General features: G+C 41.3%; 1 protein-coding gene across 1 annotated transcript in view; it reads left to right on the forward strand.

Moving 5' to 3' along the window:
• Positions 1-10,484: 10,484 nt before the first annotated feature.
• The window catches only part of LOC139729378 (neuromedin-U receptor 2-like), a 31,863-nt gene continuing 28,326 nt past the window's right edge, over positions 10,485-14,021 (forward strand). Inside the window, exon 1 of the mRNA XM_071640305.1 lies at positions 10,485-11,154. Within this exon, the coding sequence (XP_071496406.1) occupies positions 10,485-11,154 (670 nt within the window). The remainder of the gene's footprint in view (positions 11,155-14,021) is intronic.

The following is a 14,021-nucleotide window of genomic DNA, read 5'->3' on the forward strand; positions in this document are numbered from 1 at the left end:
TGCTTTCAAGCAAATATACGTTATATCTCTCAGGCAGTCAGAGTTAGTAGTAGGGAAACGATTTTTGATTGCAGTGACGGTGGCGATGACGACAACTATTTCATGAAATATCAAACATTGACCATGAATACTGTGCTGAAAATTTGAAATTACACAGACATTTTTGATGACATTACTGTTATGCAGATACGAGAGCAATAGCATGTAACATGATATCATGATAAAAGTGATAGGCCTTCCCTAAATACTACTACACAGCTTTTAGGAGTTCTTTTTAGGCTAGTATATCAGTGTACAGTAATACTTTTGATGTGATGAAGAAAACGAGGTTATGAAGACGAAGGACGTTAAGGAGCAAAGTTAGTCTTACGGTGCACTCGCAATGATAAAAAAAAATGACAAAACCTTTTGAGAACACGGAGGTTGTAAAGGACACGCCATGTGACCGCCAACCCACATGACATAAGGTGTAAGCGAGAGAGAGCACCTGTGGGTTTAAACAAAACGGTCACGTACGGAGGGCGTCGCTTGGCGGACGAGAGCCTTCCGTTAAGTGATATGTCACTAGGTGTAGTGGCGCTTACCGCCTGCAAAGCCTCGGATCCCACTCAGCGGAACCTTGGTGCTTAGGTTGTTCGACTTGGGACCAGCCGCGCGGACAACCTTCTCGTATTACGCTAAGTACGAGGAGGGGGGCAGGGAGTATCGATCGGCCTTGATGTATGGAAACGATCGTGGCAAGGTCTGTCAACTTCTCGTCCTGTCTTGACGTCATGTTTTTCCCAGAGTTAGTGGCGTGCATGCATTGCAACCGCGGGCAGTCGGAAAATAGTTTAAGCATACTGTAGGTGTGAACACGTAAGTAAGTCCCTCATAAGAATGACGTGCATTCGCCATCATTTACAGCTGTGTTAAATGAGATGAACTTTGCACAGCAAACGAAAAAAAAAAGTAACGTTATTCGTGTCTTCATTCCCTTCAACCCGTTTCCTTTCGCTCTGGCATCCTCGCGATATACAGTTAAACCTGTCTTAGCGGCCACCTGTCTATAGCGACCATCTGTCCATAACGACCACTTTTTTCGTCTCATTTGGGGGCCGCTTTAAACAGGTATGACTCTACTTAAGTCATTGTCAGTCATTCAACATGTTTGAAATGTTTATGTAGATGTAGCATGGTTTTGAAAGGTGCCTTTCATTGGGTTGGGCATGTGGTTTCTTTTCACCATTGTGTAAGGACATTGGATGAACTGACATAATCATTTAAATCTATTATTGCGATCTTTTGCAGATTTTGATATTCCCTCTAAAAGTAAAGAAAGCTTGGTTCCCATTAATAAAAGTATAGTTCGTGCGGTGTCACAGGAAAAGAAAAGTAAATTCAGACATACAGAAGTTATATACAGATCGTTGAATAATGTGTATATAAACTTGCGGATATTCCTGAACAAACTACCATACAGTTTTTTGTTAAGAAAATATCTAGGGAAATTCCGACATATCAAGATTTGGTAGGACATTTTTATGATGTTAACGCGTTCTATCTAGAAAACAGTCGTCTACAGAGATATATGGTTAACCAGAATATCTGTTAGGAAACTCAGTTTTTGTTAAGATGGGACTTCAGGTTTCCAACGTTTTTTGATGATGATATTTTGAGATAATGAGAAACCTCTGATGAAATATATAAGAGCAGAAAACTCTTAGAGGAATTAAAAGGGTATTTGACAAAAGTTGGTTTTGAAATGGCCGAGATATCCAAAACAAAGCGATCCTGATAAAAGTGGCAACCACCATTTATTAGGATCGCTTCGTTTTACATGGCTTTTGGAAAGCTCAGTCATTTCAAAACGATTTTCATCAAACAAACTTTGAAACTTTAAAGTGATTTCGAAGTATCTCCCAAAAAGTTAAAAGCTGAATCCTCATCTCAACCAATACTTTAACATTCCTTTAAGCTTGGACACCTTGAACTTAATATCAACTTTCCGAAGCACTTAAAATGGTTGTGGCTGATTCCTTGTTTCATGTTTATAAAGGTATCGGTACGGTATCGCGAAAGGCATACACAATTAACAATCATCAGTTATCTTGTAACTTATGGCTGTGGGTATCTTTCTGAGGCAAAGTTAAATGTCTTTTCTAATTTGGAAGCATTTTGCACGTAAGTGGCAGGGATCTTTTTTTTTAATTCTCATAGATATTCGCTGTTTGGCTTCTCTATCGAGCGCCAAATTACCTAAATAGCCCCATGAGAAATCTTAACTGCATGATTTAGGGTATTTACGCGTCCTGTTGCATTCTTGTAATACCACTTCGGCACTCATCGAATTCGCGCAATGTAGGAAAATGTCTCCCGGCTGGAGACCCCTAATATATGGGGGGACGTTTCAACGTGATTTACCCTGCGTCACACGTTTATTTGGACACGTTCGCTGCCTTCCAGCACGTTTTATGATATTGTTTATTTCTTCTTTTGCTGCCAGGTCGATGTTCTAACTAATATACGATTTAAACGCACACCCTCGCACGCTCGCAAGCACACACACGCACACACACACACACACACACACACACACACAGACAAGATAAGTATCACAAGCTTTCTTACTAGATTAATGACCGTAAAGTGCAACGCCTAAACTACTTTCCATCCTCATCATCAATACAATCGATTCATCCATCGCCTGGCCTCATTTGATATACAGTACATGTATAACTTGATCGAGGCATAAGGATGTCGAGTGTGAATCGATTTAATTCAGCCATCTGGTGAAATATGACCACGTCTGCTGCCTTCCCAAGCTGATTCCGTTTAGCATGCGCGAGCAGCACCAGCTAGCAAATTGAAACGAGGAGACGGTAGCTGTTTCCACGATCGATGTGATAAGCCATCAACAGTTTAAGGTAGCTCGACGGCATTACTTCCGTGATCCAGGGAGAGAAATTTAATAGATACAGATAGTTGGTAAACACCCATTCTTTCTTTCTTTCTTTCTTTCTTCTTCTTCTTCTTCTTCGCCTTAAATTGATTGCCTTATTTCCAAGAATCCGGTCCAAGGGAGGAGAGCGGGTTTGGCTATTTCAAGCCCGTTCTTAGTTCTTGATGAAACGAAATCATTCAAACACGTTCATATAGATCTTTATGAAATTAAATCATTACAAATTATCAAGGGAGGGCAGTGTGCACAATTTTCTGGGTGTATTAAAGCCAGACTGCCACACTATTTTGTCTTTTTTGTCTGTTTGTTTGTTTTCGCGCTGAAATTCATTCCACCCAGCTACTTGAATTCAGGAACAAGATGGATCACCTGCTGATGGAAAAAAGAGGTCTATGAGAAATAATTGCCTTGGGGTCAAAGGATATCCACGATCGTTTTCCTGATTTTAATATTGAACATCTTTTACTCGTCAACAGGTTTTTGTGTCATCATCATAGTTGAACAAGAGTACTTTTTACTCCGATTTTTTTTCTTTTTTTTCACAGAACCGCGTATGTTATGTACCACTTCTGAGGAGAGTAGCCCTATCTCGCAGGCAACGGATTAAATTGTCGGAAGCGAATTCATAATATTGACGTGCCGAATTCATCCACAAGGATTATTGTTTTATAATCAAATGTGAATAATTCAGTGATAATCATGAACTGGGTAAGAGGGGGGGGGGGTCGAGAACCAATTACTTATGAGACTTAAACGTTAGGAATCCAAAGCGCGTTTATTTGGTTCTTACATCATAGAGTGCAATCAATGCTCAATTCGTAATGTGGGACCGACCAGGAGTGGAAAAGTGACCATCGATCACCAGGGGATGCTCATGCAAATGAACTCTGATCGATTGACTCCTGAGACTGTGGACATGACGTTGATAGATCGACCCAGACCAGGAGCTTTAAGAAGAGCGATCCCGCCTAGCGGCGGCTTTTGATTCTTCACGGCTGCGTGAGGACGGTGAAGCCAGTGAGAAAGGGCTCGCTTCCCAACCAACGCGGTAGCACTGGTCATCAACATCACGAGCGCGTGGCTCACCGGATGCTTCGTTTAGGCGACGGTTTGATGCAGATTTTTTTTTAGCCCCCTTTTTATGCCGCGCTGATCATTTCAACTGGATAAAAATTTCTCCAAAAATAATCACTCGCCGTGATAAATAACTTTTCTTCTCGGGTTACAGCTCGATGCTGAAAGATGGATTAGCCGCTGGACAACTGAAGCGCGGCCAGGCGACACGAGTGATAATATGGACCCAAGAGGCGCAAAGCCATGGGAAATTTGAAGGACAAAATGGTGTCTACTTTGCCTCGGATGTAAATGAAGCCGAACGATCGAGCATTGCACTGACTAAACAAACAAGATTTTGTGTGTTGATGGGAAATGAGACAAAATACGTACTGCCTCCCAACCGCTCAGACGTGGGCATTGTTTGTGTAACTTCTGCATGCATTATTCTGGTGGCGATATAGATGTTGAGTTAGTGTAGTGAAAACTCGCTACTTGCTCGAGATTACTGGTTTTTATCAAGCTAACATGTTACTGGCTTTAAAATAATATCCTTTTATCCAACTTGTGCTTGAGACCGTTTTCATGACTATCTGGTACTGCAATCGAGATGGAATTACAGCAACTGTCGGACAGTGCTGGCGAGGATCTATTTAGGATTCGTGGAAAAGACCACCGGCTCTTAGTCTTGAGGTTCGTGGTTCGAATCCATCAACAGAAGATGTAGGTCCAATAGGCAAGGCACTCTAAATGCCTATTGCCTAGTTCTTTAACCTGGTTGCTCGCAACCAAGTAGTCAGTTGCTTGTTAAGAGGTTGCATTAAATGTACGTTACTTCCACTTCACTCAGTTGCTGTTCAGAACTACAAGTAAAATAAGCACGTGATACATACACACATTAAAATAATATATACACGGGTGATGTTCATTATTGCAAAGATCCGTTATTAAGAAACACATAAATTCCGTATACCTATACAGATGTTCGTTAGCTCGAACATTATTTGTATTAGCAAACCTTCAGAATTGTTTGTTTGTTCATTTTTCCATCTGAGAAGATGGCTGGATAGCCCATACACTTTTTATTTCCTTTTCCAATTACCAAACCTTCAGAATATTAACTTATTTAACATAGAAAAACGTAGGATATTGAAATTCTGTCACTTCCCCAATAAAAAGGTATGAGTGAAAAGATAAACAAAATAAAAAAATAGATGTGTTACATCAACTTTGCGATCATTACTTCTGTTGCATTTCATAGGACAGCAATAAACTAGATATTTGTCTACTGAGTCATAGGTAAAGCATGAAAACAAGAACGACGAAGCAAAGAGAGAAATAAGAGAGAAAAAAGGGGGTGAGAGAGTTCTCCAAAATGAACTGACGTAGAACGTCTTATTGAATCGAATCACTTGGGATAGACTGGAGTAGGAGAGGGAAGTGTAAAAGAAGACCAGATGGCGAGGCGAGAGAGTGTCACTGAAATCATTTCAATCGATTGCATATCCCCGCGTGACATGGGGGACCTTGTTTTAAAATTCATCTCACGCATTCCATTCGTAAGTGAAGGAAGATTTTTCTCCCCTTCTTTTTGTCTTCTACCTGATCTTGTTCCTATAGCGCGTGAAAAATAACGATAAATCTACACCCCCACGGGTTCTTTGCGTGCGTTGATTTGATGTACTTTTTTTTCCCGCCAGCTTTTTGGGGTGTTTTGTTTTACTCGTCTCAGGTAGACACCCACTCACTGGAGAGAAATAATTTTTTAGTATGGATCCTTTGGAGACCACAGCCTTTCATCAGTTCATTCAAGCTCTGTCATGTAACAGAGATGAAGAAAACCGAATTATTTCGGCTGGAATTCTTTTCTTTTTGAAATTGTCGAGCTACGTCCGTGAGGTTACGGGGTCGCTGATACGGCATATCGCCTTATACAAAATATATCCAGGGCATCGTCTGTAACAAGGCTATTTTTCTTCGAACAAGTGCCGACACTTAAACACATTGCTATACATGTACATGTTTATAGAATCTGAAGTGCCTCCCGCAATGCACATCCTACAATATCAAATCTAATTATTGCTTCCTAACAAGTTTTGCTGTCTTACACTTACAAAATACCATGCCTTTGATTTTGACTCGACAGCATTCAGTAGCGCATCCGACTTTTCTTTTCTTTTCGGCGACTATGAAAAAGAATGAAATGAGTGACACCCCCTCCCTTGTGAAGAAAAGTAAAAGTGGAAGAAGGAATAAGGCGTTAGATTCTATAAATGGAAATACATATCGGACACAAACTTACATGTGCGAAATTGAATGCACGAATTGTATTTCTGAATTCCCAAATAGAGCGCGAGGGGGGTTCGCGAGCGAATTTGGTTGCTCAATGCTGGAATTCGTCTACCGATTTGCAAAGTTATATACCTTGAAGCGAATCTGAATGCCCATTGGCGATTTAGTCTGCGCCAGTGGTCTCTGCGTCATGGCAGGTTCGGATGATGAATGGTAATTTTGGCTGCCCTATAAGCAAAAATGAAATGACCCATTTCCACTTTTTCAGGCACTATGTGCAAAATGACTGACCTATACTGTATTTACACTTTTTCATGCACAAAGAGCGAAATTTGACTGGAAAACCTATAGCATAGGCAAGCTCTGGTGAAAAGAAAATAGGCTATCTTGATAAAGTGACTAACATCCTCCAATCAAACTGCATCATACTGAATGTCACGGATGACAATCTATACGTATATAATTCTGCTGCCCGATTGTTAACTTTTACCAATAAGTTTGATTCCATGTCACCAGTTCTCCGTTCCTTACATTGGTTACCTGTAGAAAAAAAGGATTATTTTCAAGATTCTGTTATTAGTACATCATTCAGTTCATTCTTTTTCCCCCATATACATAAGTAATTCTGTTCAAAAATACAATCCGACACGAAGGCTACGTTCATCATCAGATACATTCTTACTCCAAACACCCAGAGTAAAACATGGGTATGGTGATCGTGCTTTTTCCTTTATGGGACCAAAATTGTGGAATCAGTTACCTCTTCAGTTAAGGGAACTGTCATCTACAGAGTCATTCAAATCCAAACTTAAAACTTATCTGTTCCTTTCATACTGAGGACTGTAATTGCTGTATGCCATTAATATTGGATCAATATTGTATTTTTAATTGGTATATGTTGTATTCTTTATTTGGTATATATTTGTTTTTGTTTACCAATTTCTCCTTTGTTGAAATGTTTGAATATGTATATGCATGTAAATATATGATATCTTTTCATTTTTGAAGCGCCATGAGCACTGAAAAGTGGACCTGTGCGCTATACAAGTAGCCACTATCATTATTATTTTATTATAATTCCGACGCCACTACATCCTTTCTGCATTGTTTCCCTCGTTTACTATATGCTATATATCGATGGACCATGCACCAGCGGATCAGAATTGACCTCTAGATCGACATATACTTACTCGAATGTATATTCTTTCCAAGCAGATCTTTTTGAAGACCTCTGTGTACTTCCGAATTGATCTACATACAGTATATCTGGCGGATGAATTCGAGTGTGTCGGTGCTATGGTCACGGAATTTGTTGCCTACCCAATTTCTTCAATTTTATTTGCGCGGCGCCACCGCGTTTCAAGTTTCGTTCGCGTCATCTGATGTGTCACGTGACACGCGTTCACAGACGCGTCACATTTTTGTCGTCTCGACTCTAGTCTATACATTCATAAAACTTTCTTCAGCAGAGACAGCTTACTTTTAATGATCTCTCTACCATGAGCTTTTGTCGAGCAAACCATCACATTTCGTACGTTCGTTACCCTGAAACGGTGGAAGTGTCTGCCCGAGGTGTACTCAAAAAGCTTTATCTGACTGTCTGTGGTTGGCCGCACCAAAATTTGTTACAGGTCTGTATTGTTGCCGTCGTCTGTGGCTGTTTTCTATTAATTATATTGCAACTTTCTTGTCACTGGTCATAGATTTATGTTTTTAGCTGAGTACCCCTACTTACCTCGTCAGACGCAAGAAATGAGGTGTTTGTATTTGTAATGTGAGTGAGTACATGTAATACTTCATAACAGACAAGCAGATCGCTTCAACACTAGCATCTTTGTGATGTCAAGTTTGAAGTGATTTCTGATTTCTGATTAATTTGTGTTGTGAAATTTTATATCCAGGCATGCAACGACATTACAGTGGTCCGTCCAAATAACAACAACAACAAAAATCCCACTGGGAAAGTGGCAAACTTGGACTGTACCAGGACATATGAGTGAACGTAAAGACGAAAAAGTACTTTGATCGTGATAAACACTCAAGATATATATAGAGAGAGAGGAAGTAGGGAAAGGAGGAGGAGGAGAAGGAGGTGGAGAAGGAGAAGAAGGAGTATGTGTAATACAGATAAGAGTAGTGGGAATAGGACTGACAGTTAAAGAGGTGTACAAGGAAGACAGACAGGGAAGGGATGAAAGAGGAACAGCGTGAGGGGGGTAATATGGGAAAGAGGAGGGTATTGGCGTTTAGTAAATAAAACGGCGAAACGCGCTTCCCATAATATCCTAGTCACCACTTGAGCTGAATAAGGCGATTATCATCTGTTCGCGCCTCTTGCCTTTTCATCCTTTGGAACGTTATCATTCGTCGGCGTGTCGCCATCTTGTTATGGAGTACAGAGAGAGAGAGAAATCAAGGTGTGGATTTGATCTGCCGGTTGCAACATTCTAATAGCTCTATACGGACGATCATGAGAAATGTGATATAGCGCAACTCAGCAAGGGACATCAAATGAAGACCGTTTCTAACTTCGATAAGACACTTGGATCGATCGGATCTTTCTACTGCACTCGTTCGTGTCGCGTTTTCTATTTATCACGACATTCGCCTTAAGCAGTAGTACATTCATGGAGAGAGAGAGAAAAAAAAAAGCTCCACGAAATATAATTTCGTCAGAATTATGATGGATTTTATTGCATTACAGTTCTGCCGCGTTCATGCATGCGCATCATATTACTCATCGCGTCTCCTCAAATGCCCAAAACATTATCGACTGTCTTTAGCGCTCGGCTGAAACACGTCTTCGTTATGGGGCTTCAAGTTTTAGCTGTCAACTTACCACAGTAGGAATCAATATTCCCACTCGGAAGGATGAACCACGAAAATTGAAATTAAGAAAAGAAGAAGAATTTATGGCAAGTCGAGGGCAGACATGCTGATGAGAAGAAACGGGATGCAAGAGATGGGTGAAAGAAGAGGAAGCGAAAGCTACTCCAGAATTTCCATCTTTTTCTTTGTTGAAAATATATCGGGCTTTGTGGCGGAAAGTACAGACAGATGAGAAAAAAGTACGAGCAATGCCGCCATTGATACCAATTATCATTATCCCCATCTAACAAATGATGAATGGGTATGTTCGATGTAGGTAAATAGAGCAAAACAGGCTGTTTTGACGTTATTTAAGTCGTCTTTGAAAGTGGAGGTATTGGGGTCACCCTGGTTACATAAATTGGTGTACGTAACTTTTAGGTGATTGAATACAACGTTCAAGGCAGCCGAGTCACCGTTGTTGTTAATTACGAAACTGTGGCTTTGACATCATTGGCCAATTAATCCTACGAGTGAATGAGAATGCCTTCCGCACATGTTATCCTCCCATACTGATGGCTTCCCAGTGGCACAGGAGGGTAACAGCTGCATTATCACTGATTAAACATCACCTGCTGTTATAGTGCTGTTGTCTATGGTGGTGGTGGTGGTGGTGGTTGTGTTGATACCGGAAGATTCGGAGTAGATGTGACGGTCGTAATGGGGGTCACACAAGGTGCCTCATTAGAGAGATAATAAGGCCTAACGATGGAGGTTGGGAAGGCCTATGTATGTTTCTCGAATCATCCCCTTCAAGTGTAACATTAGAATCTTGTGCATTCAGTAAAATATATGTAGGCCTATACATACAGTATAAACAAATGATCCACAGGTCTGATTTCGTTAGAAGCAATTGTGTACATAAGTTAGATATGTTATGTTTAACCCACAAGGAAAAGCTGATTGGGTTTAGACTAAATTCCATAGACTGATGTAAATTCTTCTCATTCATCCAGTCGAGGTACAAGATCAATAATTAGTTGAATCAAGAAACTGGAAATAAATCACTGTTGCGACGTTTCGCCAATTATCAATTGGCTTCTGCGGGCGAATGAAGCTCCCGATGATGGAATGGCCCTTAAATAGTGCGAGATTGTGCAGAGCCCACTGGACCTTGTCCAGCGCGCGAAAGACGAAGCAGTAAATGTGGTAAAGAAATGTCTCAGTCGGGATAACAGCTGGAAGGATCGTACTTTCTATAGACCAGATTGTTGAAGTGTTAGGAGTGTGTTTAAGTACAACCTATTTCTCCTTCAACGACAAGCATTACATACAACAACATGGATGTGCTATGGGATCACCAGTTTCTCCCATAGTAGCTAACATTTACATGCAAGAGTTTGAGACCACAGCTCTGAGGACCTACTCCGGACGCGTTCCACGTATCTGGCTCCGTTACGTGGATGACACTTTTGTCATCTTTCATGAAGAAGAAAGTGCGTCTTTCTTTAGTCACATCAACTCCATGGACACGCACATTTCCTTTACACAAGAAACATGCAAGGATGGAAATCTGGCATTCCTAGATGTTGAGGTTCACGTCGATTCTGATGGTACCCTCTCCACTTCAGTGTACAGAAAATCGACCCATATGGACCAGTATCTAAATGTCCAGTCACATCATCCCTTGGTTGACAAACTTGCAGTCATCAGGACCCTCTTCCACAGAGCAGACACCACAGTTCACAGTCAATCTGAGGTTGCAAAAGAAAAGACCAACATCAAAAACGCCTTAGCTGGATGTGATTACCCCGACTGGGCCTTCCCTACAGCTGACACCCCGAAGCAACCAAGCAAGAACACACGGAGAACCCACGGTACACAGGGATGGAAAGTCACCATCACTATCCCGTACGTGTATGATCTGTCAGACAAGATCAAAAGGCTCTTTCAGAAACAGGGCATCACTACTGCTTTCAAGCCCCACAACACATTAAGGCAGAGATCACTTCATGTCAAGGACCGAGTCGCCAAAGAAAAGCAGAGAAACTTGGTCTATGGTATCCGATGTTCCCAAGAGGATTGCAATGATTTCTGCATAGGGGAGACCCAACAATCACTGAAAGCTCGCATGAACCAACACAGAAGACCCAGCAGCTCAGAAAGCATCCCGGATTCAGCACTATACACACACATCAACAATGGCGGATCCAGAGGGAGCGCAACCGGCGCACGCCCCCCCTTTACTTTTCGTTAAAAACAAAAGAAATAAAAAGAAAAAATTGAAATGAAACCCGAAAGTGGCACCAGAAATATTAGTCACGCCCCCCCCCCCCCCCCCCCTTTACAGAATTCCTGGATCCGCCCCTCCATCAACGCTAGCAAACACTCTTTTAACACCAATGAAGTGATCATTCTGGAAAGAGAATTCAAGTGGTTTGAGAGGGGCGTTAAGGAAGCCATCTGGGAACGTGTGGAGAGACCTACACCTAACAAGAGAGGAGGTCTCCGTTTCAATTTATCGCACGCGTGGGACCGGGCCGTTCGCAAAATCCCAAGCCGTCTTTCGTTCGTGCGCTGGGCAAGGTCCAGTGCGCTCTGCACAATCTCGCACTATTTAAGGGCCATTCCATCATCGGGAGCATCATTCGCCCGAAGAAGCCAATTGATAATTGGCGAAACGTCGCAACAGTGAGTTTATTTCCAGTTTCTTGATTCAACTAATTATTGAACTAAATTCCATAGTTACCGCACCCGCACTATTCCTGCTGACGCACGAGAAGACATGTGCATCATCTGTTTTATATAAATGGGGCATTTTTGTCCAGAATTCAAGTTTTTGATCATGTAAGCAGATGGAAAATTTACTGGATGCATTTCCTTTTAGCTTGCTATAGACAAAGTTATACATCCATTGTAATACTTAAACCATGCATCCAGCATTTATTAATAGATGTATGGTTAATCTACTTGATGCATGGTTGGGTAGTCAATAGGCGTTTCTTACTGAGTGCGCGAAAGTTTGCGAAGAATAGAGCATGTCAAGTCATGTTTACAGTAAATATCGTCAGTGAGGCAACATGCGGCCAGTAAAAAAAAGAGAAAAAAAATCAACGCACAGCTCTCGACCAATGAGATCGCAGGATTTTTTTTCTACACGTTGTATCTAAATTCCTCCAAAAAAAAAAGTTTGGAAATCTGACTTCAGTTGTAAATTTCTCCAGTTTGTAAGCACTATACAATACATGCCTGATCTGAAATGGAAATAGTATTAAATTCTCTTTGAAATGATATCCTACTCATTATGATTATGCTATCAAGTAAAGGGCTGTACTGAAAAGAGTCTGATAAGGGCTGCATTGAAAAGCTGCAAAATGAACAAGAACTATCCTTATGAATGAGAATGGTCGTGAAGAGTAAATAGAGAACATGTTCTTTTATGTTATGTCTTTTGTTCTCAACTGGTCAGCCATGAAGGAAAATTTCAATAGACATCTTAACTTCACATTCAAGTTTTCAGTGGTGCCATGCCAGGCAATTTTGATAGCTCATCAAGTTTTATGGTTGGACATCATGGACATCATTGCATGTAAGCAATGTTAAAAAAGCCCGCGCCATCGGGCAAATCGAAGCTGAGATGCTTCAAAAAGATGACAACGAAAGACCACATAAAGCGAGACCTGTGCGCAACTTTCTCGAGAGAGAGGGCATCACTAGAATGGACTGGCCTGCATGCAGCCCCGACCTCAACCCCAAAGAACATCTTTGGGATCAACATGGCCGAGCTGTGGGGAAGAGGGTCACAAATGCAACGACATTAACAGGACTCCGTCAGATACTGGTTGACGAGTGGAACGCCATTCCTCAGCAGCGAATCACGAAGCTAATCAACAGCATGAGGACACGGTGCCAGGCGGTGGTGCAAGCACTTGGGTCGTTCACCAGATACTGAGCCCCGATCATGTTCATTGACAATTATAAAGACAAAGTAAACATAAAATAACGACAAAATAACGACAAAATGAAGACAAAATAAAGATAAAACTCCAATAAAACTAAGACCATGCCATTTCACTTCTTTTTGTCTTTGTTGTGGTTAATGTGGCGAGGTTCTGTGAGATAAAATGGTTTGAGTCATGATCGTTAGTTTGTGTTTGTTTGTGTGCGTGTGTGTGTGTGTGTGTGTGTGTTTGTTTGTTTATCTGTTTGGTTGAACCCATACATGTTTCACTCCATAAAAATGCTGATGTTACAGTAAATGAACACCAAAGAAACAATGGGGAACTCACTCATAGGGCGGTGAGTTGGCTCAGTCGGTAGCGCGTCTGCCTCACGATCACGCGGCCCGGGTTCGAACCCGAGTCTGGACTGAGCAATGTTGTGTGTAAACATACCGTCCCCTCTAGCAAGAGGCAAAACACTCTGTCCCTCGGATAGGACATAAAATGGAGGTCCCGTGTATGAGAGAGTCACAGCTCATGCACGTAAAATATCCCGCTTCATTCATTCATCGCAAAGAGCAGGGTGTCTAACCCGGTGAAGTGGTCCTACCCCACATCCAACTGGACCCCATGGAAGACCAGCTTAGTGTAGCTGAATATGGGCTATCCAGCCATCTTTACAGATGGAAAATGAACAACAACAACAACTCATAACGAGGAAACTCCATTGGACGTCAAAAATTGGGCCATTTTGCAGCTTTTAAATTTTGACTTTACCTCATATTTGTAAGCACTGCACCTCCATGTATACGATAATCACAACAAGTAAGGTATCATTTTAAAGAGAATTAAACAATCTGTGTGTGGTACTAAGCACAAATAAATTATTTCTAAGGAAAAATGAAAAAAAGATTGATCAAACTCAGATTTCCAAACTTTTTGAGAGGTTTATATTTAAAAAAATGTATATGTGCACGTGTGTGGAA

This window comes from Diadema antillarum, unplaced genomic scaffold (genome assembly GCF_040938485.1).
Source record: "Diadema antillarum isolate AM-2024a unplaced genomic scaffold, OU_Dant_1.0 seq00000235_RagTag, whole genome shotgun sequence".
Classification (NCBI taxonomy): Eukaryota; Metazoa; Echinodermata; class Echinoidea; order Diadematoida; family Diadematidae; genus Diadema; species Diadema antillarum.